General features: G+C 52.6%; 2 protein-coding genes across 2 annotated transcripts in view; one reads left to right on the top strand and one right to left on the bottom strand.

Moving 5' to 3' along the window:
* HS1BP3 (HCLS1 binding protein 3) overlaps positions 1-24513 on the top strand; it is a 642583-nt gene that overhangs the window by 579959 nt on the left and 38111 nt on the right. The gene's annotated exons all lie outside the window — the stretch shown is intronic.
* GDF7 (growth differentiation factor 7) lies at positions 463-13079 on the bottom strand. The gene is made up of 2 exons (XM_050754593.1): positions 12096-13079; positions 463-9262 (listed from the first exon to the last, which is right to left on the bottom strand). Exons 1-2 carry the CDS (start codon positions 12481-12483, stop codon positions 8301-8303), a joined length of 1350 nt encoding a protein of 449 aa, XP_050610550.1. The 5' UTR covers positions 12484-13079; the 3' UTR covers positions 463-8300.

Here is a 24513-nt window from a genome sequence, read left to right on the forward strand (position 1 = left end):
CCACTCAAACTGCATTTGGAATGAGAGCACTCACTCTACACATTATCATGCTGACTTCCCAAAGAGAAAATGTTTTCCACTGCATTTTGGCCTCCTTTCCTGAACCCAGGCTTGATGTTTTTTACCTTGCTGTGCAGTGACTTCATGCCATGTGAGGCTGTGTGCAGCAGCATCCTATGCAGTTTCGTACCAGTCACCAAGACCCAGGGTGCGGCCCCCCATGCCAGAGGGCCCCAGCCTTACACCTGATCTGACAACACAGGAGAATGATCGCAGGGAATGATCGGCACAAGGGCAAGTAGAGCCAGGCCTGCTATGTCACTCCCACTGTTAAAATGCAGTCAGTCCTAATGCCTCAATAGCTGGCCGCTATTCTATTAATGAGTTGAGGACTACAGTAACACAGAAAGGCTGAGTAACAAAAGCTGAAAATGTTTTCCTTTAGAGACCAGTCATGAGCGGTTTTATGAATCAAATATTTAATCAACTTATCTGTACAAAATATTAAAATGGTTAATGAAGAGTATACAAGCACGTTTAACAAATATATACTGCTATATAATAAGAAAAATAGAGATTGCTGTTTTACATGTCATTTACATTTCACTATGTACAATCTATTTAAATTTGAGAATACATATACACATAGGTTTCTACCAGCCCTGGGAGGGCTCCCTGCTAGCTGGCCTGGGCATCGGCAACACCTCACGACGTCAGCTTGCGTTGCCCAAATAAACACCCAGGCCAGGCAGCAAGGAGACAGCCCAGCCTGCAAGCCTCGGAGTTCTGCTCTGGCTACACCAGCAGGAAGAATGCTGACGAAGGAGATTTCAGTTTGCCTTAAATGAGTTTTTAATGTCCCCCCACACCCCAATCTCATTACTCCCAAGCCAAGCTAAGAAAAAGTGGGTGTCACTGCAAAGCGAAAGGACTTCTATCCCCTCACCAAAATAATTATTTTTGTCTTTAGCTGCTGAGGAAATGGCGTGTTGAGCCTTGATGGCATTACCAGCACTTTGAGTTTTACCATTTCCTTAAAATCACAGTACTGGAATCAGATGAAATTTGCTTTTTAAGCTGCAGGCCACTCGTCACGTGCAGAATTCTGCTGCCCACCCAAGGCCTACTTAAACAGCATCATTTTGTAAGCTGGTACAGGAACTCTGCAACAACCTTCAGAGAAATGATCTGCTGCTTTATTTGTATGCAAAAAGAAAAAGACTTTGTCCAAACTTTTCAGAACCCCTATTGTCATCTGCTGAAAGGGCAAGTTGTAGTTAGCATGTTAATCCTTGTAAAAAATGCATTAACTTTTCATTTAGGGTGAAATGCTTCTAGCTAAAAGACCGAAAGTGACTCAATTATGATTCTTTGTCAAAGAAAACATAAAAGCTGTTTGCATTACAGTGTAAAGTGAAATACAAAAATAAAATTATTATAAGGATGCTCATGTTTAATCCATGATTTATCCAAGGCAGAGAATGCCAGAGAATGCCTCTCTTGAGAGTCTCTGTTCCTGGCTTAGAACACGTGAGTATTTCCCCACCAGAAAACACATTTTATCCTGAGCTTTCTTTCTCACTGAACTGCGTCATCATTTTTTAAACAGAATGCTAGAGGGCTGACTTTGAGTCTGACAGGCCCTGACCCAGGAAATGAGCCCTGCTTGTGGGCATCCCCTTCCTCAAGCCAGCCTACTCACCCCAAGCCCAGCTGCTGCTGCCCCAGGCGAGGGGAGGATGCAGGACACATGTGCATTGTCTGGCCTTGGCAGCCCTCAGTCACTCAGAGATAAAAAGGCGCAGGCAAGGGGAGGCCCTCAGCCCCACCTGGTCACTGCTTTTTGGACTCATTCACCAAAAAATCCAGGCATGGGCTGCCCATGGCCCATGAGAGATCTCCCCAGGATGACCTGTGAGTACTGAAAAACAGAGAAAAGGTGTGTGCAGTTGCACCAGCTCACCAGCTTCAGTGCTGTCCCTTCCCATCTTGCAGCTCAGGAAATGTCCTCGAGGGAAGTTTAGCCCCGTGTACTTCGGATTAGTTCCTGTCTCCTAATTCAGCAGGATGCCTGTGAACTAACCTTACTCGGAAGTCTCGCTTTGGTCAGCCATGGTTCTAGATTCTGGCAGCCAAAGGTCTGGGCAGGAGCTAGATGCAGAACTGGGTGTGGCTGTTGCCACTGCTGGTCAGATGGAGCAGTGCAGGTATTCTGCAGAGAAGACAGCTACGTGCCCACCTCCTGCCGGGCCAAATCTCCAGCCCCCACTACGTGGCACTCCTGTTGGCCCACAACACAAAAGGTCATGAAACAGGAATGCAGATGCAAAGCAGCTGGCCACGCCCTGGCAGCTCTGTACCACTCTGCCGGAAGTGGCCTGGGTGTGACAGTCAGAAGCTTCTCCTTGTTGTTCTAGACAGTTTATCTCAGCATCCCCTGACATAGAAAAGGGATTAAAAGTTTCTGTAATACAGCGTCTACCAGGTGGCCCTCTCTGGAGTGAAGCATTTCTAAACTAGCAGAAGGAAGTTCATCTGACAAAAAAAGTGAAACGGTACTTCTTATATCGTCACCGAGCTGTCCTGCCAACAAATTCACCTGACTGTACAGAAACACGTCTCTCCGGAAGTTTCTGTGACTGCTGCAGCCCCCCTGCCATTGTCAGGGAAATGTGTGAGAGAAACCAGCCCTTTCTGTTGTCACAGACACATGCGCACCATGCACAGATGCTAGAAGGGGCCTGCAAGCTCTGCACAGGAGGAGGAAGTGGACCGCCGCATGCTGCTCTGCTGCTCTAAGGGCGTATTTTTGCTTTTTCAGCAACTGTGAGCATAACTTGAAACTCGGTCTGATTTTTCAGTGACTTCACACCCATTTTTCAATGACCACCCATCCTGGGTTGCTCTGCTGTAATTGCTCCTGCCACTATGAAGCACCAGCCCAAACTTTGCCCAGCCAAAGGCCTGTCGCCAAGTTGCAGGCCACAAGCCAAGCTCTGGTTAAGGTGGGTACCTGCAGGTGATGGGCAGACAGCACCCATGAATGATGATCAGAGCTCATGTGGCAACTTCTGGGCCCTCAGTCACCCCTCTGATTCACTAGGCCAACTCTCAACCCTCTCCCTGCAGTGTGTGTCCACCAGGCGTCTCCTCAGGCTAGGACGCTGGCCCTCCTGAAAAAAAAAAAAAAATAGGCTTCTTTCACTACAGCCTCACTCTGAGTTACTATTTGTGATGTACTAAGCTGTGCACACAGATTAAAGCCCATAAAAGCACAGAGGGAGGGAGACAGCTCTGCTCCAGTCTATATGGTCAGGAGGTTCCAGGTACAAGATGCCAAGCTGTCTGAAAACTTAGAAATAAACATCTTTTTCGGTCCTCCCTTCTGGTGCTGCTTTATGTTAACCTCTCCCACCATTTTCCAGATCATAAAAAGGAAGAGAGAGATAAGCTCGTCTGATGCTACCCCAGGGTCACTCTCCTGGGAAGCTGCAAGGGGACCTCAGAGCCAGACATGGGCTTGGTGGTGAGGAGGGGGTGGGGACCCAAGGAGTCCATTCTGGGACAGTCCTGCCTGCCTCGTCCAGGGCTTCTGGGACAGTCCCAGGTCCCTGTCTGGGTGACCAACCAGGCAGAGCCTTGCCTTTCCTCTTCTGCCTGCAGAGGCCCTGGCAGCAGGTAGAGCCCTTCCCAGCACTAGCTCTCTCAGACAGTCTCAGCTTGAGTGTGGCTGTACCTACCCCACTGAGCACAGGAGGAACTGCAGCTGGGTGGGCAGTGCCCTCAGCCAGCTCCTGGCTCTGGGTAGCTGAACCCCACCCTCAAGGTGCGGGCCTTCCCCGCACCTGCCTCAGCCCAGGGGAATTCAAAGCACATCCATGAGGCACCTACTGAGGACAGGAGTAAAATGGACACACACACACACACACACACACACACACACACACGCACAGGCAAGAGCTGCGAAACCTGTAAGACATGGCTCTGGGACTGGGATTGGGAGAGGACCTTCTCCAGGAGCCATCACATTTGCTCTGCCTTCAAGCTGTCTGAGTGGGTTTTAGGGCAAGGTAAAATCCTAGAACCTTGGAACTGGAGAGGGCATCATTTTACAGGACAGAAGATGAAGCTCCAGCAGGGAGGTGACTGCCCATAACTAGCCTCAGACCTCTCTCAGGAGACGCCCTGTGGTGCCCTGGCCCAAGTGGCCTCCCCTGAGGCGGGCGCAGGCCATGCCGTGGGAGCAGCTGCCTCTGGGCACTCGGAAGCCCACAGTGGGCTCTGACTCTGGTGCAGCTCAGATATACCATCCCCCAGAGGGATCTAGTTACTTTCCACTCGCCCAAAGTTTGGCTGTTGGGTTCGCTCGGCAGCTTCCTCTCTTCTCTTCCCTTCCCAATCCAGACACTTTCTGAGGGGCAAGCGCAGGCCCAAGCTCCCTCTGCTAGACTGCCGCTTTCAGAGCCTTGCTCCCTCCAGCTCACTGCGCGATCTGACTCAGGCCTCTTGGCCTATGGCCCACTGAGGGCCAGGGGGAGGTCTGTCTCCCTGAGATGACAGGTTCTCATGAGAATCAGCGAGGCCCAGTGGTTCTGTGCACCCAGAGGCAGCCGCAGGACACTCTCTTCCTGCCACTGGATTTCCTGGAGACCAGACTCAAGCACAGGAAGAGCCTGACCTTATCTCTGCACTAGCTGCTTTTGGAAAGAACGTCATTTTTCTCCCTGCTCTAAGAAGAAAATCAGTCTACAAATCCTAGTTGTTTTCTGCTGTGGGTTTAAATGAAATTGACGACAGCATATACAATGTGTAGGGACTGAATTACACTCCGTCCTGTTCCATCCACGGGATTATCGGTATTCGCTTCAGTACCCAAGGTGAGGCGCCCACTCCTGCCGACATCATGAGAGCTGCCAGGAGAAGAGACTGCCCTGGGCCTCGTGGAGTCTGGATTCTCCTATCACAAAATCCACACCTCATATTGTTGCCAGGAGGGTACGGTGAAGGGGAGCATGGATACAATGACTTAGCACAGCTCCAGCCTGACTTCCCCAAGCTAAGACGGCAAAGCCTGCCACCTTCTCTGGAAGACCCAGTGCAGCTGCTTGGAAAGTCAGGATTCAACAAAGCAAGTGTGTTTGGGCATCAGTGGAAATGCCCGCCTGCCAGTGTGGGTGATCCTCCTTAACACGAAAGCCTTGGCTTCAAGCAGCAGTGACCAGACTATCTTCGTGTTTGACAGACCCAGCACCAGCCCCCCTTGGGCCCCAGCTGGCCTGCCCCGAGCTCCCTAAGGGATACCAAATCCTACTCACTACCCGGAAATCATGGTTCAAATGATGTCAACTAGTAGTGCACAATTCTCCCAACGAAATGGAAAATTCTGTTTACTTTAGGAGGGAGACTTTGGTGACCTCAGATTGGGGTTGAGGGGACAGCCTTTACTCACAGTCTTGACATGCTTTCTCTCTGCCTGTCAGTTCTCCCATCCATAGTGACTGGAGATTCCAGCTGGGGGTTGCAACAGAGAAGCTGAGTTCATGCCAGTCACCCAGGCCTGTCCCCCACTACCTAGAAGACAGAGAGCTCAGGGTGCTACTACCAACTGTGTTGGCAGAACGCTTTTCTCCACATCTTGGCAATGCTAGTTAAACCACATCTTAGCAGCAAAAAGCCGTCTGTCCCACGTGTTGGCCCTTTGTTGTCATTTTTACAAAGTGAAATGGATCCTCTGCATTCACCTAGTGAATGGACTGAGATGCCAGAGGGTTGGGCAGAGTGGCCCCCGGGGGCTTCACCTGCTCCAGAGAAATCTGGGAAGCATTCCTTTTATCCAGTAAACAAAGAGCACACTGAGGGTATGGGGCCATGGAAGGAACGGTCATTGTCCAAGGACAACACCCCTCCCCCTGGTGCCACCTGAACTCAAGATGCAGGAAGGTACCTACTTCCCACACCACTCACAACACATCTCGTTAGAAGGAGGTCATCAGAAGGAATGAGGGGAAATTGACAGTTCTTTTCCCTACCATAAAAAAGCCAGGCTAAAGACATTTCTGCCCAAAAAATTGTTTTTCCTAGTCACTAAAAAACTATCAAAATGTTTGCTTTTATCCAAAGATATTAAATACCCTAGACTTTCTTCAAAATAACATTTAACTGCACTTTGTCATTAACTTCCTTTCTAAACCTTCTAATACTACAACTTTTAACACTTTAGTGCTTTTTTTTTATATAATTCTTCATTATGACAAGCTTCGTTTAGAAAACGAGAGTGAGGTGTCTCTGGCAAAATCCACAAATTTAGGGACAATCTTTGCCCAGTCACTAAAGTAAGGTGGAATTGTACCAGCGCAGCCACTTTGGGATATTTTTAAAATTTTTAACCTGAAGACACTGTTCATTTTCTGGTTATTTATAGCTACTCATACAGCCACAGAATATAAATTCACATAGTAGGAAGGGGGACATCTTAATTTTAAGAGTAACACGTGCTTTTTTTTTTTTCTTTTGGGAGAATTTTACAGGATGAAAACCGATTGCTTCAGGTGGGGCCCATAAGTAAATTAGCTGTATCTAAATCCTAAGTCTGTCTTCTCTCTCTCAAGAGTGTAATCACTGAGAATCAAAATGTGTATGAACTGTCCTGCATCCAACACAGGGTGGAATTAATGCTCCCCAGGACTCTGAAGGGGAAAGTCCTGCACATCACACAGATGCACTGGGAGGGCTGCGGGGCTATTCTAAGAAGCCCTCACCCCAGACAGGTGGAGTCCAACTAGTTTCCCTCTCCCAGCCTACTGACAAAAAGCCACAAAGGATTCCCAGGCATAAACAAATCAAACCAAACAGTGAAGGCTGAATGTCCGAACTCACTTTTACATGCCTAGAAAATCCTCCCACCGATAAGACTCTTCGGGGCAAAATCTGGCAACTGGGGGATAGGCTTCCACCTCTGCTCCCCCACACCAAGGCCCTGCCCTTCCAAGGGCACATCAGCCAAGCCAAGGAGCTGATGAGGGGAAGGGGCAGACCTTCCCCCTGCTCTAAAGATCTGGGTTGTGAGTTGAAGTCTGACAAAAGCACTTTTGTGTGGCTTCACTTCCCGTTACTATCGCACTGCCAAAAACTACAGCAACAACATAGCGAATGCAGGTAAAAAGCAGAGGCCGACTTACTTGATAACTAGCACAAGCCCGGGTCGGCCCCTGGGAGCTTGCACCTACGTGGCAGAGTCCTCGGCTGGAGTGGGACCCAGGACACCTCCCTGCCTCTCAAGCCCTGAGAGCCTCTTCCCCGGCTTCTTAGGAAAACCTCCTGGCAGGTCTCTAGGAAAAGCAGTAGCTCCCCTCCCCATTCCCACCTTCCCCATTCCCGGCCATTGCACTAACTTCCTCCTAAGCCACCCAAAGCATGGGTACCATCTCCCCCTGACCAGCTGGGGAGCTTCTGAACTTGGCAGATCCTATCCCACCCCAATATCCTGTTAGATCAGACTCAGCCGTTTCAACCCCTCCCCCATTTCACTTCCCCACAAAAAGAAAAATATCCTTTCCACTTTCCAGAACATTTCCAATTGGAATTGATTTAAAAAAAAAAAAAAAAAAGGCGGGGGGGGCGGTACCGACCTTTGCACAAATCTGGGAAGCTCCACAACACCTTCTTTCAGACAAAACTTCCCTTTCAAAAATGAAGCAGGGGCACGTTAAATTTTAAAAGTTAGAAAAAAAAAAAAAAGATGCTTTTTGCAACAGTTCCAGAGTAAACGGCCCCATGCAACACAAACCCTCGGAAAGGGCATTACAGCCTTGCAGTGGATCACGGAGTGCACCACGCAGCGCTCAGCCACCCAGGGAAGCGATGCCCCCACGTCGGGCCAGAGACAAGAAGGGGTGAGATAAAACATGCTCGAGTACCCCTTTGGTTCTCCCACTCTGGAGCTTCCAATTTCCTAACCCGTTTCTACCTGATTTTCGTGCCTGTTACTGCAACATAAGCACAAACACCTTCCTCTCCCCAAATGGAGGCAGTGGGCGCCACGGTTATCTGTTTGCAAAATACACAAGGCTCTGACATTCGGTACCGGCAGGGCATCTCTTCCCAAGGCTTTCACATGCTGTCCCCAGTAAATGTGTGTGTGACTGCACGAGTGTGTGTCAGTGTGAACGTGTGCTCTCCCTCCTCCGAGAGGGCGCTGGGTCACATCGGACTTGCACCCACGCTCGGTGACAGGCTAGCCCTCTGCTGCTCATCAGCTGGGGGTCCTCGGCCGCGCGGCTGCCCCGTCCCCGGCCCGCGCGCTACCTGCAGCCGCAGGCCTCCACCACCATGTCCTCGTATTGCTTGTAGACAACATTGTTGGCGGCGTCGATGTAGAGGATGCTGATGGGGCTGAGGCGCGCGGGCACACAGCAGGAGGCCGGCGCCGCGTCTGGCGCCATGGAGTTGAGCAGCGTCTGAATGATTGCGTGGTTGGTGGGCTCCAGGTGCGAGCGCAGAGGGAAGTCGCAAACGCCCTCGCAGTGGTACGCTTCGTAGTCTAGCGGCGCAATGATCCAGTCGTCCCAGCCGAGCTCCTTGAAGTCCACGTGCAGCGGCTTACGGCTGCAGCGGCTCCGGCCCCTGCGTCCGTGGCCCCGGCCCGCGCCCCCGCCGCTGCCTTGCGCTGTCCGCGTCCCGGCCAAAGCCGTCCTCCTCCGTCTGCGGCCCGCAGTGACTGCCCTTGGCGACCCGGTGCCGGTTCCTGGGTCTGGCGGCGGCTGTACCGCCAGAGCGGCCCCGAGTGCGCGGGCCTGGGCGCGCATCTCCCGGAACAAGCTCTCCTTCCTCTGCGTGCGGGAGGAGACGACTAGCAGCGCGCGCTCCTCTGGCGCAGAGCCCCCTCCGCCCGGCCAGCCGAAGCCCAAACGCCGCAGTGCCAAAGGGCTCCGCACAGGGCCTGTCACTGCGCGAAGCAAGAGGCAGAACGCGCGGGGGGGGCGCGGTTCACGACGGTGGCGCCTCATGGCGTCCGCCACGTCGAACACCTCCCATCGCTGACCGACCAGGGGCTCAGCTGCCCGCGAGTACAGCAGGCGTGGCGCTCGGGCGGCGCCTGGGCACGTGGACAGCAGCAGCAGCGGCGGGGAAGTCGAGCTGCCTGGGCCCGGCTCTGGAGATCCCCGGCGCAGCACGCGCAGCTCTGCACCCACCACCTCGTCTGCGTCGTTAAGGCTGGACACGTCGAACAGGAAGCTCTGGCCTGTTTCGGCTGCAGATTCGTCTGCGAGGGACCGGCAGGGACAGAGAGAAAGAGCTGAGTAAGAGCGAATACTGCACACTGTCGGCGCGGGGCCTCCTAAAAGCAAATGGCCCAGCTGCCCTCGATATGGGAGCGAGGCCTGTTGGAGCCAGCGCCCAACCCCGCGTCTCTGCCCCAGCCTGAACGCTGCCAGCCTGGCCCAGAGCAGCAGACGCCTTCGCCCAGGCTATCGGAACCGGGCTTTGGTTTAGGAAGCCAAAAGTCCCATCACCCCAACAACCCACATCACTGCATATCCCTGAGCCGCGGGACCAGGAGCGCACCCCTACACCCAAGACCAGGACTGAAGGTGGCTACAGTTCCGCGGCCTGACCCAGAGCCATGGATTTGCGGGGCCAGAATCCAAGATCAGTGTTCCGGTGGTGAAAAGAAGTCGTGCGCCCACTCCTGAGGTCCTGGGCCTTAAGGAGACTTATCGTTATTGCCCTGCTGATCCCCCAGGAGAGCCGAAAGTCCCGGCTGTGCGAAAACGGAAAATTCTTGTCTCCTGAAAACTCTTCCGCTACCACTGTTCCCCCAACCCAGCCTGGACATCACCGCTGGCCACGGTCTCCCATGCAGGCTGGAGATCGGCGATTCGTCCAGGAGAATTCGTCTGCACGGCCACAAAAACCCTCTAGTCCAACCTCGCTCTGCCGAAGGGGAACCGAGGCCTAGGCAGGGGCCAGACTCGCCCAAGGTCTCAGGTCTTACAGCAATGGGAGCTGCTGCTCGCGACTGCAATCCCAAACGCACCTCCTCTTGGTGCTCCCGCGGCCTCCGAAAGAGGGGGAAAGGCGGCAAAGGAACCTCCCGGAGGGGTGCGGGGCATCCCCGAATGACCTTGCTGCAGTGAGGGCAGCGTCCCGAATGAGGTCTCGCTTCCAGGAGCCGCCTGTCTGTCCCTTCGCGAGCTCATTCTTCCCTCCGTAGTGACTTATCTCGGGCTTAGGGGTTTTATTTCCAATGTGGACACTCTTTTTTTTTTTCCTTTTTGGGCTCAGAAAAAAAAAAAAAAAAATTTAAAATTCCACCACGCAGCAGATAAGGAGCTCCCTTTGAAGGAGGTCATATGGTTTCGTTTTGCCCCTAAACTCGGAGAGACTGTGCAGACTCCCCCCACCACTGGGGATTTGCTCACCAGCCACGAATGTCAGGCCCTGAGGTCTTGGTTCTGTCCCTGTCAATGGCTTCTGGGGACCTCAAGCATCTCTGCTCCAAGTTGAGACTCAGGGTGGAGAGGGAGGCTGGAGAAGCACACTTGGGGCCACACAAGGAGCACTTTCTCTGAGATTCCCTGCAGATCCTCCGCCTCTCCCTGTTCACCAGCCCTGCCACTCCATTTCCCCCAAGAGGGAGGAGGGAGAGGAGGCCTCTCAGGCTCAACCAGCCAAGCTGAGCTCCCCAGAAAGGATTTATCTCCTATCTGAGACCATGGTAGAACTAGCTCAACCTTAAGAAGACGCTGGTGCTTGTGCCCGCTTAGAGCCCAGCACACCCCCTTCTGCAGCCTGGGAGCCTACAGGGCACCCTTCAGTCTAGAGTATTCCCTGTCCCTGTGCACCAGAACTAGGGCTTCCTGTAAGTATCCCAGCATCCAGCCCAGGGACCACGTCAGGCCGTCAGAGAAGCCTTGATAGTTCTAACCGAACCATAGGGCCATTTGGAGATTGAGTACCAGGATGTCCAGGTACCCAAAATAAAGCAGTCTGTGCTAGGCACTGGGCATGTGCTGGCGGGGATGGATGACCTGGTCACTGCAAGGCCTCTGCCTGCCTTCCCAGGCTAGGATCTGAGGTGTACTGACTCAGTGGCTCCTAAGCAGGGAGCCTCAGCCCCACCCGCTCACTTCCCAACCCTATTCGCCTTTCTTTCCCTCCTGCCCTCCATGCTGGGTCTCTGGCTGGATAGAATTAAAGCCGAAATTACTTGCATTTCCGCCTGAAATTAGTTAAATTTTCTCTATCTGTCTGCTTTAGTGATTTCAATGGAGATTAATAAAATCCAGATGACATACAGCAGCCACAGCACAGCCTCACCTACATCCTACCTTTGGAAGGCCCAGGGCAGAACAAGGTGGGGTGCTTGTCTAAGAGAGGCCTGCATTCCTGCAGGGTCCCCAGCAGGCCTCTCCTCCCCGCACCACCAGAATCCTTGACCTCTGGTTCTCCCAGGAGCCCAGCACCAGACACAGGCACCCATAGCTACACACGTCACACACATACAAGCCATGACCACCCAAACCAACCTGCTGAGCAGGGCACTCCTCATACCTGGTGATGCCACCAGCCTCTCCAGGGCGATTTACTTTAGTCTGATACCTGCCTCTGCCCTAGTTTTCCCTGGGCTTCCCCCAATTTGTGTGGCCTCCAGGAGGCTGGAAGCTGCAGAAATTGCTGCAAGGAAGCAGCCATCACCCTCACCACTGTGCACTCTCCTCTCGGTGTGACTCCAGGGAACACAACTCTTGCCCTCCTTTCTTCTCCGAGGGCTCTAAGCCCGAGGCCACGCCAGACCCTTCCCCAAGAAGCGAATCTTAGCCTCTGCCTGCCGCCTCGAGAGTGACCCGCCGGCTTGCAAGGCCAGGGCGACCTGGGAGAGGGACCAGTCAGCCCTCCGGGACCGGGCCCCGGGAGCTGCCGCGACTCTCGCCGCAGTCCAGGTGCAGCGGGCTGGAAAGTGTTGGTCTCGGCGAAGTTTCTATCACCTGAGGGTGGGCCGCGGCCCCAAATGTAACGGAGCGGCGGCACGGCTGCGGGGCTGGTCTCAGCCCAGGACCTGACTGGATGGGCGGGCACATAAGAGGTGTAAGTACCTTGGGTCGCCTGGTCTGTGAAGCCGGTGATCGTGTCCGCGCGACCATGGCCCGAGGCGGAGACAGCGGCTGCCCGGGCCGGAGCCCTCCCGGCCAGGCTCCGGTAAAGCGACATCATGAAGTGGTGCGGCACCACCGAGCCGTTCCTGAAGCCGGAGCCCGCGGCGCGGCGCGGGGCGCGGGCCCGGGAAACCGCGGCGGCCGGGACAGCCGCGGCGCCCGCAGCCTGGGCAAGAGTCCGCCCGCCGCCGCCGCCGCCGCCGCCCCCCGGGCTCCGGACCGGCCCAGCCCCCGCCGCTCGTAGCACGGCGGCCGCTTCCAGCCCGTCGCGGGGGCGGCAGGCGCTCAGCAGCCAGAGGCACAGCGCGGCGGCGGCACTCAGGTCCATGGGCTCCGTGGGCCGGGCGGGCGGGCGGCGCGGGCTCCGTGGCTCCGGGAAGTCCCCCGGCGCCTTTTGAACATAGTGTTTAATAATGGGGGAAGTGTGCGCGGCCAGCCGCGGCCCCCCCTCCTGGCCCACCCCACCCCCGCCCAACGCCCGGAGCAGCGCCCCCTGCTGAAAGCTCGGGCGACCGCGATGCGCCCCCCAACCAGGGCCTAGAGTGGAGACCAGGGCCGGAGCCTCCCCCCACTACCGCAGCGCTTCGCCCCCACCCTCGCCAAGCGAGTGTCACCGGCCCCAGCCTCCCGACACGCCCGGGTGCCCCGCCTCCCCTCCCCGCGGCAGGGCGACCCCCCTCCACCCGCGCGGAGCCCAAGACCAACGCGCACTCCTTGGTTCCAGGCTTGGGGCACCGCGCGTACCCGCCTAGCTTCTTCCCTACTCCCCCACAGAGAAACACCCGCCCCTCCCCGCTCTGGTTCCCAGTGTCAGGGACGGGGCGGCAGAGGTGGGACCGCAGAAGGGCTCGCCCTCCAGACCGCTTCGCGCCGCGTCCCGGTGGCCGCGCAAGAGGCCACAGGATGCGCCCGGCGGCCGCAAAGGCGCGTTTCGGATCGCGGGTCGGCGGTTCCCCACTTAGCCACAGTCCCCAAAGGATCGCAGCGGGCGGCCAGAGCAGGGGAGGGGGCCGGTAGGGGAGGAAGGGGGGGCGAGGGGCTGAAAGGGCAGGCCGGAAAGAGACGGCTGGACGCGGACGGTCCGTCGGGAAAGCAAGGTTTGGGCGCGGAAGTTGCGCTTCAGCGGGAGCCAAGCTCTAGAAGGAGCTCGGAATGAGGACGGCAGCCCCGGGTGATGTGGGATCTCGCGCGGGAGTGCGCTGAGAGTTTGGCTGTGCGTCCAACTGGCGACCTTCCGCCCGCCTTCGGGGTGAGGGCAGCAGCTAACGGAAACCAGCTACCGGCTTTGTCCGTGAGCGGCCAGGATCCCGGAGAGCGGACGGCGCAGAGCCCCGGGATGGTGCCTCCGAGCTTCTTCCCTCGCCGCGGTGATGGCGCGGGGCCCGGGGTGGATGGCGGGGACGCCCGGCAGCTGCGAGGCCCCGGGGCGCACTCGCGCGGGCGGCAGAGCACTTTGCTCCGCGGCTGGCAGGACAGGTTGCGGAGGCCAAGTCTCAGGGGAACGCGCCGGAAGGGAGGGTTATCGGCTCTGCTCCGCCGGCAGCCTGGACATCCCCCTAGATCGGAAACTTTCAGCAGATCGAAGGCCTGGGCCAAACGAACTGCCGGAGAAGGACAGGCGGGTCCTTTTCCTTTAAAATTGCATTTGCTGCAGAACTCAAAATCTAGACCGGGTGGGCACGTCGTGATCACCTTGAGCGGGTGATCAGCTTCAAAGCAAGGTCGCTCGCCGAATCCAAAGCCGCGTGGGTCCCGACGCCCGCCTGGCTGCGCTGCGCTGGGACCCACAGAGAGGCCCGGCCTATGGAGTTCCTGGGCCAACTCCGGCCCAGGCTCCCCAGTTCCCCTACTCCGCTGCTTCGTCCCAAACGAACTCCTCGGCCATCGCCCTCTCGGCCACCGCGGAGACGCGGCGCCTTTTCAGCTTGGGGCTTTGAGCCGCATAACACTAGAGAACGTTTGCGGGTGGGAGAGAGAGGCCTAGTGAAGTTCAGTCCTCGCAGACCCCAAGGTCGATGGATGCCAAGGAGAAAGGCCTGACATTGCCGGGAAGGGCAGACCCTCAGGCCAGGGTCAGCGCTGCCGGCGCTGAGGGACTTCTCGTAGCAGGAACCTGGGGGATCTGGGATGACCGAGCTTGGATAGTCCACCCTGCCTTTGGGACTGGGGTTGGAGAGTCGGTGACAAACACCGCCGCCCCCACCCTGCCAGCCCCCCGTCTCTCCCTGACGCGATGCTGGGTACTACTATGTTACTTGGCTCCTTTCCCCCTGCAGCCATGCGCCCTCGGCTAAGATTTGTGCAAAGGCGCGGGGAGTCCTGGGTGACAGCAAGTCGCTTGCCTTGTCTTGGCTTCAGTTTACCCGGCTGTGTAGAGCAGAGAGCGGAGGGGTCCTAGCACATTCTTGGCACGGCCAGTTACAAATAAACGTTTGTTGATTACGTGACACCCCTGCCACGTTGGGGCTTAGGAATGAGGGATGGGTTGGAATCCCTGCACCTTGCTGTCCTTGTGGGAGTAGGCCACTTAACTTCTTGGAGACCGAATTTCCTCATCTTTAAAATGAGCGGATTCTCAACTCATCCTGTGTGTGGCTGGCATAACAGGCCGGCACAGAGGAGGTGACGTAGTCTTGCCCCCCAACCACCAGTGTGTTCCCAGTGCCAGGGGTGATCATGGCAGAGAGAGAAGCAGCTTCTATGCACCTGGAGGGCTTTGGAGGACACAACCGGGGTGGGCTGATGCTGCTGGAGCCACTGTCCTCCCGCTGCGTGTGTTCCAACCCGGACTTCACTTATCCCACCTGTGCTGCTTGTTCTGTATAGCGAAGGCATAGTCATTCATTTATTTAGCCGTCCCTCCATTCATTTCTTCTTTGATGTAAATACTCATGGCCAGGTAGCCTTCCGTGCATTGTGTATTGAGCAATGCGCAGGGCAAGCACATGGAACTTTAGGATGGATGCAGGAGACAGCCAACAGGAAGCGCATAAATGCCCAGTGTGCTGTCCAGTGGTTCCGAGTAAAGTGATGGGCTGGGGGGCTCTGTGATCAGCGGAGGACACATTGGAGCAGGGCCCAGAAGGAGGAGGCAGAGAGGATGCGTGGGCCATGCCTGTCTCCCTTGCTCCCAGTAAATAATGATAGTGCCCATTCGTTATCTCTTGAATGCCAGGCACCTTGCCTGCTGCTCCACACACCTCATGCCATTTCATTCTCACAACTACTCTATGCTGTGAGATGGGTATTCTTCCCATTCTATAGAAAAGGAAAGTTGAGCTAAAGAATTCAACACCTTGTGTAGTGGCACCTGGGGAGTGGTAGAGCCTGGAGTCATCAACTGTCCTTGCTCAACCCTTGGCTTGGGGCTGGGGGATGGGAATGTGAGGGGCTTTGTTCTGCCGCCCTGCTCCCCAGACCCCGTGGAGAGGCAGAATATGCCTGCCTTTCCTCTCTGGCTTTCTAGAAAATTCTTGGCAAAGAAAGGACCTCTCCAATCCAGGTGAAGACTATGAAAGTGTTACCCAGGGGCCTCTTGCCTGCCACTGCTTGCAACTGGAAACGGAAAACACTTGCCATGGAAAATAGTCTGTCATACCAGCAGCAGGACCTGCCCATGACCCAGGTCTCCAGGTGCCCACCCAGCTGGGACTTCCTCTTGGGGGATGCGGGGATCTTAGGTCGATGGGCTGGGCAGGAGAGAGCTAGTGCACACAGCCCGGAGCCCTTGAAGCTGTGCGCCACATGCTAACTGCACTAAGAGCCTTAAGAATGAAAACCTCCTTCCTCTGTGTTGCCCCAGCCACCGCTGGAGAGCAGATGAGACCCAGAGGCAGATGTCAGGAGCAAAGGTCACAGGAGGTTGGGAGAAAACTGGGGTCTGAAAGCCCTAACTTTAGTTCTTCATCCATCTGATCACCCCCAAACCCCAGACCTCCAGGCTCCAGCTGAGTCCTCCTCAGAGAGAGAAGGTGAGATTGACTCCAACAGAGGAAGGAGGGAAAAAGCAGCCTGCTTGGGGCGATGTTTCACAACTTGGGGGGCAAGGAGGGGCAGTTCCCACATCCCCACCCCAGTTCCCACATCCTTACCCCAGAACACTTTGCTGCTCTTCCGCCCCTTGCAGAAGCTGTTTTTACTTTCTCTCAGCACCACATCCCTGACTCAGTCATAGAACCCAAGGAGCTGAAAATAACTTTTGGGTTATTATTTAAGCCAACTTGCCATGTATGCCTGAATCATAACAAACTGCTTCCTGGGCTGCGCTTGCATGCCTGCAGAGGTGGGGAACTCCCTATCCAAGGCAGCCTCTGATAGCTCTGAATGGGAGGAAGTTTTTTTTGTTTTGTTTTGTTTTAAGAGATAGGGTCTCCCTCTGTGGCCCAGACCGAAGTGCAGTGGCAGAATCATGGCTCACGGTAACTCAAATTCCTGGGCTCAAGTGATCTTCCTACCTCAGCCTCCCTAGTAGCTGGGACTGCAAGCACATGCCACCACACCCAGCTAATTTTACAAAATATTTTGTAGAGACGGGGTCTTGCTGTGTTGGCAAGGTGGCCTCAAAGGATCCTCTTGAGCCCAGACTCGGTCTCCCAAAGTTCTGGGATTGTATTTGTGCTTTCCTGCTTCTGCTTGTGAGGAAGTCCTGTCTGCTACTCCTAGGAGAGCCACATCTCTCGAAGGTACCTTTGCTGTGGGGAGTTTGCCTGTCATCTGGGAACACTGATACCACTTAGGGAGTTAGTCTTGGATCCTCCCAGCTAGAGCCACGTTGAGGTGACTGTTAGGTATGGGAACTTGGGCAAGCCCCAGCTGTCACCTACTCAGCCTTGCCCAGGGTCTCCTGCCACACCGAGACACCTGGCCCCATGTCTGATGACAAGACAACTGAAAGATCCCTTAGAGGTGACCTACTTTACATTGTCCACATGCAGAAGCCAAGTCCCCAACAAGGGGGCGTGATCAGTAGCCTTCATTTGGCATCACAGCCATCTGCTATCCTGTAATCAGGGGCCTTTGTTCCCCATTGCAGCCCAGAGGGTCTTGACTCACCTCTGCTTAGGGCACCCTGTGGGTGCAGCATGATGAGGGTCAGCCTCTCCCCTGCCGTCTCCTCTGCTGGGGATGCTGGGTGCACTCATTTGGAACATAAAACTGATCATCCTGAGAGTCAAGAGATCTCAATTCAAATTGTGCCTATAACCTTGGACTGCAAGTTCCTCGCCCTTCCTGGCTTTAGACCCCAGATGTGCAGTGAGGCTGACAATCAGACGTCCACTGGATTTGCAGTGAAAGACAGGGAGAGTGTGAGATGGGTCCACTGCCTGGGACCCAGCCAGGAGCCTGTCCTCCGTCTGGACCCACCATAGCCTCTGGGCCTTTTGACTCACGGCTGGAGAAAGGGTTGGAGGTGAGGAGATAGGGCCCTGGGTTAGGTCTCCCAGGGAAGGCAAAGGACAGAAGTTGATGACAACAGCCTGCAGAGCCATCTACCCTCTCTGGGTCTGGTGATGCTGGACTCCTCTCAGTCCAGAGATCTGCTGCAAATGTCTCCCATAGAAAGACCTGGGACAGCGAGGTGGGAAGATTCCAACAGGCTCTGGCTCAGCCCCGTGGGATGCCCAGGGCTGGGCTTCCTGAAGCTAGAGGAATTTCCCAGGCTCGATTGGTGCTACCCGGCCCCAGGTTACTCAGAGCAACAGCTCTGGCATCCACACTGGGGTCAGCCACAGCTCTGGCCCCAGGCCGCTGGGCGTGGCCTGCCCCTGTGCCCCAGGCCACTGGGAGGGGGAGGAGAGGCAACAGAGAAGAAGGGAGAAAGGCAGCTTCTTTCCCAGAAGCCTTCCAAAAGGGACATCTCAGAGCCCTTTGGGTTTGGGACAAATCAGGGAGGGCTGGTGGACATTGCCATCTGCTGGTCACTTGTTGTAACAGCAGTGCAGTGTTGAGGAACTTCCTACCCACTGCGAGGGGAGGCTCAGGAACCAGTGCTCTGGGCCTCTGCAGGTGAACAAGCTCGCCTGGGGCTGTAAGGTGTCCTGGGGGCAAGGACCATACGCTTCCATTGACTCAGGAAAAAGACTACAGTATAGGGTCATGGTAAAGACCTGGCTTCCAATCCACTTTTGCTGTGTTCGAGCTTTGCGACCCTAATTAATCTCTGTCATCTTCTGTCTCCTTGTCTTTAAACAGGGACAGAGTTGCCTACTTATAAGGGGTGTGCCAAAGAGTAGATTAAATCAAGTAGGGAAAGTCCTTACCCCAGTGCTGCCTCAGTAAAAAAAAAAAAAAAAAAAAAAAAAAAAAATGGCATTTTGTGCTATCTGGGTAAGTCCTGGTTTAACCAGTTGGAAGGCCGGTTCATCTAGCTTGTCCATTCAGTCTCCTGGCTGTGGCCACTGTCTTGGCAGCATTTCCCCTCTGTGGCTTGCTCACCATGGATTTCAGTATTCTGAATGCTCTGCAGTTGTGTGTCCAGCAGGTTTTCTTGGAGACCTTTGTGGACACATGAGATTAAAAAAAAAACAACAACAAAAGAAAACAAACAAAAAACTACTTTTGGAATAAAAGCTGCTGACTCTTTTGCAATAATTTGGAATGCCCAGCCCTCCAATCTTGCTTAGATAGAGCCCAGCGTTTCTGTTCTAGGCCCACAATGATTAGAGGAACCAAATTATCTGCAGCCTGGGAAGATAGGAGCTGACAGGAACAGAGTTGGAGGAACCAGAAGATGTGTCCATGGTCTAGGACGTGAGAGCTTGCAGCCACCCCTGAGGATGAGAATACTGGGAACAAGTGATCCCCCGGTTCCTGAAACAGAGTGTTGGCCAGGAGGATCACAGGGCTGACCGGATCCTGATGTCTGGGGACTGGCTATCTCAGCTCTTCTGGTCTACATAGCAAAGGTGTCTGTGAGATTTGTCTGCAGGAGGCAGTCTCTGACGCTGCCCTGCAAAGAAGGGGGCACCTACAAAACTGGGGACCTGGCCCTAGGCTATGACTCCCCCATGTGCCCTCTCACCCTCACTAGGTAGCGGATCCATCCTTAATAATGTGTTAATTTAGGGCAACTGAAACAGAGCCCAGCTAGGTTCTGTCCTCCAAGACTTCATTCCTGGCTTGAATGAGGAGCTAGAGGATGCTAATCAAAATGCTTCTCCTCATTGCTGGGGACACAAATCTGGAAGTTAGTAAAAACATTGGGTTACAGAATCAACATCCAAAAAGTCGTTAGCAAATCACTGCAAAATTAAAAGAATAATGAGATAGCACTTTTTTCCTCTCTAAAGCTAGCAAAACTGAAAAATATAAAACCCGTTATTGGCGAAAGGATGGGCAAGTGGGCACACCTACATATACCTTTGCAGGAATGTAAGTTCATAGAGATTTTTCAAGAACATGGGTCGTGAAGTACAGGCTATATAAATTAAAAAAAAAAAAAGATTTTTCAAGAACTGTTAGCATCAACATTTTAAAGAAGGAAATGCTTTGATTCAGCACTTTCACTTTTCACTTGGAGAAATTTGGTTTCATTTATAGCTATACTTGCACACGTGAAGATAAACATACAAGGTTTAAAACTGAGGTAATAATGAAAAGTGGAATAGATGATACCTAATCTAGTAAGGACAAAATTATAACACACCCTTACAGTGAATTATGATTCCCCCAGTGTGAGACTGAGTTAGATCCACATGTATAACTTGGAAAGATGCCATGGTATATTACACTGAAACATGGGGTGGTCAGAGTAGAGAGGTGGGGCAAAGGGTTGATTTTCAGTCGTTCATACCCAAGTCAAAGGCATGCGGATGGATGTGTTTCTGTCCACCTGTCACTGCCCTGCCACCCCAGCCCTCAAACCTCCTTGGGACTCTCTCTTCTTTCTGCTTTTACTCACATTTCACATCGTAAAACAATAAATCCTCCTTGGAGATCTTCATTATCAGATATCAAAATAAACCAATTTCCATATAGCACTGGAAGGAGGATTGACAGATCATGGGAACAGAAAAGAATCCAGAAACAAATAACAATGTTTGAAAATATGTAGAAAAATAGTGACAATTCCAGTAAGGGAAAAGAATGAATTGTTTAATAAAACTTACCAGCGAATGACACTAGATGTTCGATTAAGTATTTAGAGGGGGGAATGGACTCTTGTGACATAAACCAAAATGAATTCCTAGTGAATCAAAGATTTTATTGTAGAAAATGAAACTATTATAAGCATATTTGGAGAAAATATGTAAATATTTATATGGTCTGTGTAAGGGATGCTTTTCGAAGTATGAGTTCATTGTAGAAACCAGCAAAACTTTTGTCAGTGGTTGGAACTTCATAAAAATCTTAAAACATGCTTGTAAGAAAATTCTAAAAACAGAATTGACCTTAACCAAATCATCAAACTTAACGTCACTAATCATGGGGGAAATTGGCATCACGTGCCCTTGAAAGTGATTCCTCAGTGTGGCACTTCTGCCAAAGGTTCATCTGCACGTAACCGTGAGAAACAATTAGACAAATCCAAACAGAGGCATATTCTGAACCACTGACCTAAACTCTTCAAAGATGTCAATGTCAGGAAAGATGAAAAAGCCCATTTTAGAATAAAGGAGACTAAAAGAATGTGATAATTAAATGCAATGCAGGATTTTCAGTTAGAGTCCTCATTCGGGGTGGGATGTAGGGATGGGAAGGTATGGGGAGCAGTTGCTAGTAAAGACATTGTTTGGACGAATGGAGAAATTGGAACACAGATGGTATATTCGACTGTTGTATCAATGGCAACTTTCCTGAGCATGATCATTGCATTGTGGTTATGGAGGTGATATGGTTAGGCTTTGTGTCCCCACCCAAATCTCATCTTGAATTGTAATCCTCATCATTCCCACATGTCAAGGGAGACACCAGGTGGAGGTAACTGAATCATGAGACAGTTTTTCCCATGCTGTTCTCGTGATAATGAGTGAGTTCTCATGAGATCTGATGTTTTTGTAAGGGGCTTTCCCCCCTTCTCTTGGCACTTCTTCCTGCTGCCTTGTGAAAAAGGTTCCTTGCTTCCCTTTCACCTTCTGCCATGACTGTAAGTTCCGTGAGGCCTCCCCAGCCATGCTGAACTGTGAGTCAATTAAACCTCTTACCTTTATAAATTACTCAGTCTTGGGTATGTCTTTATAGCAGTGTGAAACGGACTAATACAGTAGGAGAATGCTCTCATTCGAAGGAGGTACATGCTGAAGTATTCAGAATGAAGGATCATGATATCTACAACTAACTCTTAAATGTTTCAAGGAAAAAACACAGAAACAGAGAAAGAGAGAGAGGGTAAAACAAAGGTGGCAGAGTGTTCACAGCTGTGCAGGGCGTCTGTGGTCTATAACCCAGCTGCCCTCTGGGGTTGAGGGTGGGGTGCTCGGGGACTAAGTGCTTACTTACTCTGCAGCTGCTGAGAAAGCTGGCAGCCTGGAGCCCTGCTTACCCTCTCTGAAGACAGGGAGGTGCAGCACCCAAGGTCAGGTAGCCTACATCCAGTGACTGGCCAATGTGGAGTGTAAAAGGCCCACCCCCACCTCCTGCCAATTCAGGACGACTTGGAAGGGCCATGCCAGCTCCAGAGCTCCCCCTGCAAAGGGCTGGGGCCTCTGCCATGATTGCAGACTGCATCCCAAGTCAGCACTCTCTGCCCAGGTAATGCCTAAAAAACTTCCTGCCCATCACCAGTCTCCATCTGAGCCAGAATCCCACCTGTGAGACTAGGGGAAGGGGTCGCAGATGTGGTTATTAACCCTTCAACATTTCTGTGCCTTTGAAACATTCTCAAAATAAGGACTTAGGGGAAAAGTAGTTAAAAGACAAACGGGACACCGTTTATCACAAAGGGTTAGTATCTTTAATATCTAAAGCATTCTTACAAATCTACAAGAAAAAGACAAATGGAGCAATTTTTTTTCTCATGTGCAAAGGAAACACACAGGACAGTCACAAAGAAACAGAAGACTAACAAATAGGTGAAAGATGCTCAACCTCACCTGTAATCATATAAATGTATTTAAACAAGAAAGAGCACTTTCACTTCTCACACATGAGAGGATGTAAGAAAATGAATCGGGGCTGGCGAGGGTTGGGGAAGATGTGCCTGATTCAGCTTTCCTGAGCACAGTTTAGTAGAGTGCAGATGTAAACCCATCTAATGCATTAAGTCTCTGTGCTTCCAAGTTCTGGGGCTTTCTACAGTATCTAAACAAAATAACTGGATTTGCTGTGCCTCAGGCAAAGATTCCTGAGGATCCCTAGAGCCTCGCTTGCACAGTCAGTCCAAGCTTCCTGACTCCTGTGGACTAGGCACTTCCAGGACTGTGGTGCACTGAGTACTAGATACCATTTCCCCGAGATCAGGGTGCATAGTAGGCCCTGAAGGTTTGAGGTGGGGCGTCTTGGACAGAGCAGAGCAGGACTCAAGGGAGTCACTAAATGCCACCATGCCACCCACCAAGGTCTGCAGCCTTAGCTGGCCCGCCCTGGGCCTCCTCCAGGTGGCTGGACCCTGTGCGCCCTCCATTAGCCCAGCCACCTCCCAGAGCTCAGGAGCTGCATTGCAGGCAGACAATGCCTCCCAAATTCCTTTATAATGCAAAGCAATGAAGCTCTGTCTCCTTTCTCCCAATCTTCCAATCTCCTCTGCTGTTCAACATAACAATGCACAGTGAAAGATTCAAGAAACAAGTTTCCCAAAAAAGTGAGCACTTTTCTCCCAAGCCTTCTTCCTAGGGATCCGGCCTAAACACCAGCCAGCACTTCAAAGATCATCCACCCCGCTCAGTACTCCTCCCACGCACCAGCTTTCCATCACATGTACGGAGCTTAAGGATCAGAGAAGTCGGTTATTCTCCATCCGCATATGCGGTTCTAAGGAGCCATTTAAAATTATGGTTTTGGAGGTAATTTTACATGGAAAGATGTTTACAGGATGGTAAATGAAAAAGCAAGTTACAAAATAGTATATCTATTAAGATTCTGTATTATTTAAAAGAAAAGACTTAAGTATAGGCATAGAAAAAATGTCAGGAGAGAAGGAACAAAAAATTAGCACAATTGTTATATCTGGTATAGAATGAGAGGCAATTTTTACTTTTTTATCTTACTATCCCTATTTTCCAGCTTTTCTACTATGAGCATGAATTATTTCTATAGAATGCTTCTAAAAATCATCTGCATGCCCCCATCTGGAAGAGGGGTCCCCACTCCCTTCTCCCCTTCCCACCTCCTGTCCCCTTCTCCACCCACTGGGACCCTGCCCTCCTCGAAGCCAGAAGCCAGAGAAGACTTTTCTCTCTACAAAGATTCTCTTCTTGACCAAACTGAGCTTTAAGCTCCTGAACTGTCTCTTAGACCTATGCATGCACTTCCTTGTAAAATCCACTTTTAGGAAGAACCTGGTGGTTAAGTCAGGTTACCAATATCCTCTCACTCTGCCTATCTGATCACCCTCGATATCCAACTGGGTTCCTCTTCCTCCACCATCCCCAGGTGACGTCTGACCATCCTGCCCATCTTCAGCAAGAATCCTGTTAGGTCGGCATAGCCAGAGTCCCCCATCCTCCTCTTAGTAATGTTCCAGCCACCACTCCCACCCTGTTCCTTGGCTATAAATTCCTACTTTCTCATGCTGCATTCGGAATTTAGCCCAGTTCTATGCTGGGGTCTCTTACCCCTATTTCAGTAGTTCCAAATAAAATCTGCTTTAGTTCTGTGGGGTTTTGTTTGTTTGTTTTTCTTGAACACCTCCTTATCTTCCTGGATGTTCAGCAGTGTTTGGCATTGCTGATTACACCCCGGTCTCTTCCTGAAACACTCTTTTCCTTTTGTTCTATGAGCCCACTCCCTCCTTCTTCAGGATAAGACGTGAGCTCCTTTGCATAGCACACAAGGCCCTCTATGCTGCGGGAACACAGGCTCCTCCTGGCCTCTGCTGCCTCCTCCCCCAGCAATCCCTCCACATGTTCTTCTCACCAGCTCCTCAAATATGCTCTGGTTCTATTAAGACATACTAGGCTGAGCACAGTGGCTCACGCCTGTAATCCCAGCACTTTGGGAGGCTCAGGCGGGTGGATTGCTTGAGCCCAGGAGTTCAAGGACAGTCTGGGCAACATAGGGAAACCTCGTTTCTACAAAAATTAGCTGGGCATGGTGGCACATGCCTGTGATCCCAGCTACTTGGAAGGTTGAGGTGGGAGGATCACCTGAGCCCAAGGAGGTTGAGGCTACAGTGAGCCGTGATCATGCCACTGCAACAGAGTGAGACCCTGTCTCAAAAAAAAAAAAAAAAAAAAAGACACACTGCCTTTGAGTGTGCTTC

Source organism: Macaca thibetana, chromosome 13 (assembly GCF_024542745.1).
Source record: "Macaca thibetana thibetana isolate TM-01 chromosome 13, ASM2454274v1, whole genome shotgun sequence".
NCBI lineage: Eukaryota > Metazoa > Chordata > Mammalia > Primates > Cercopithecidae > Macaca > Macaca thibetana.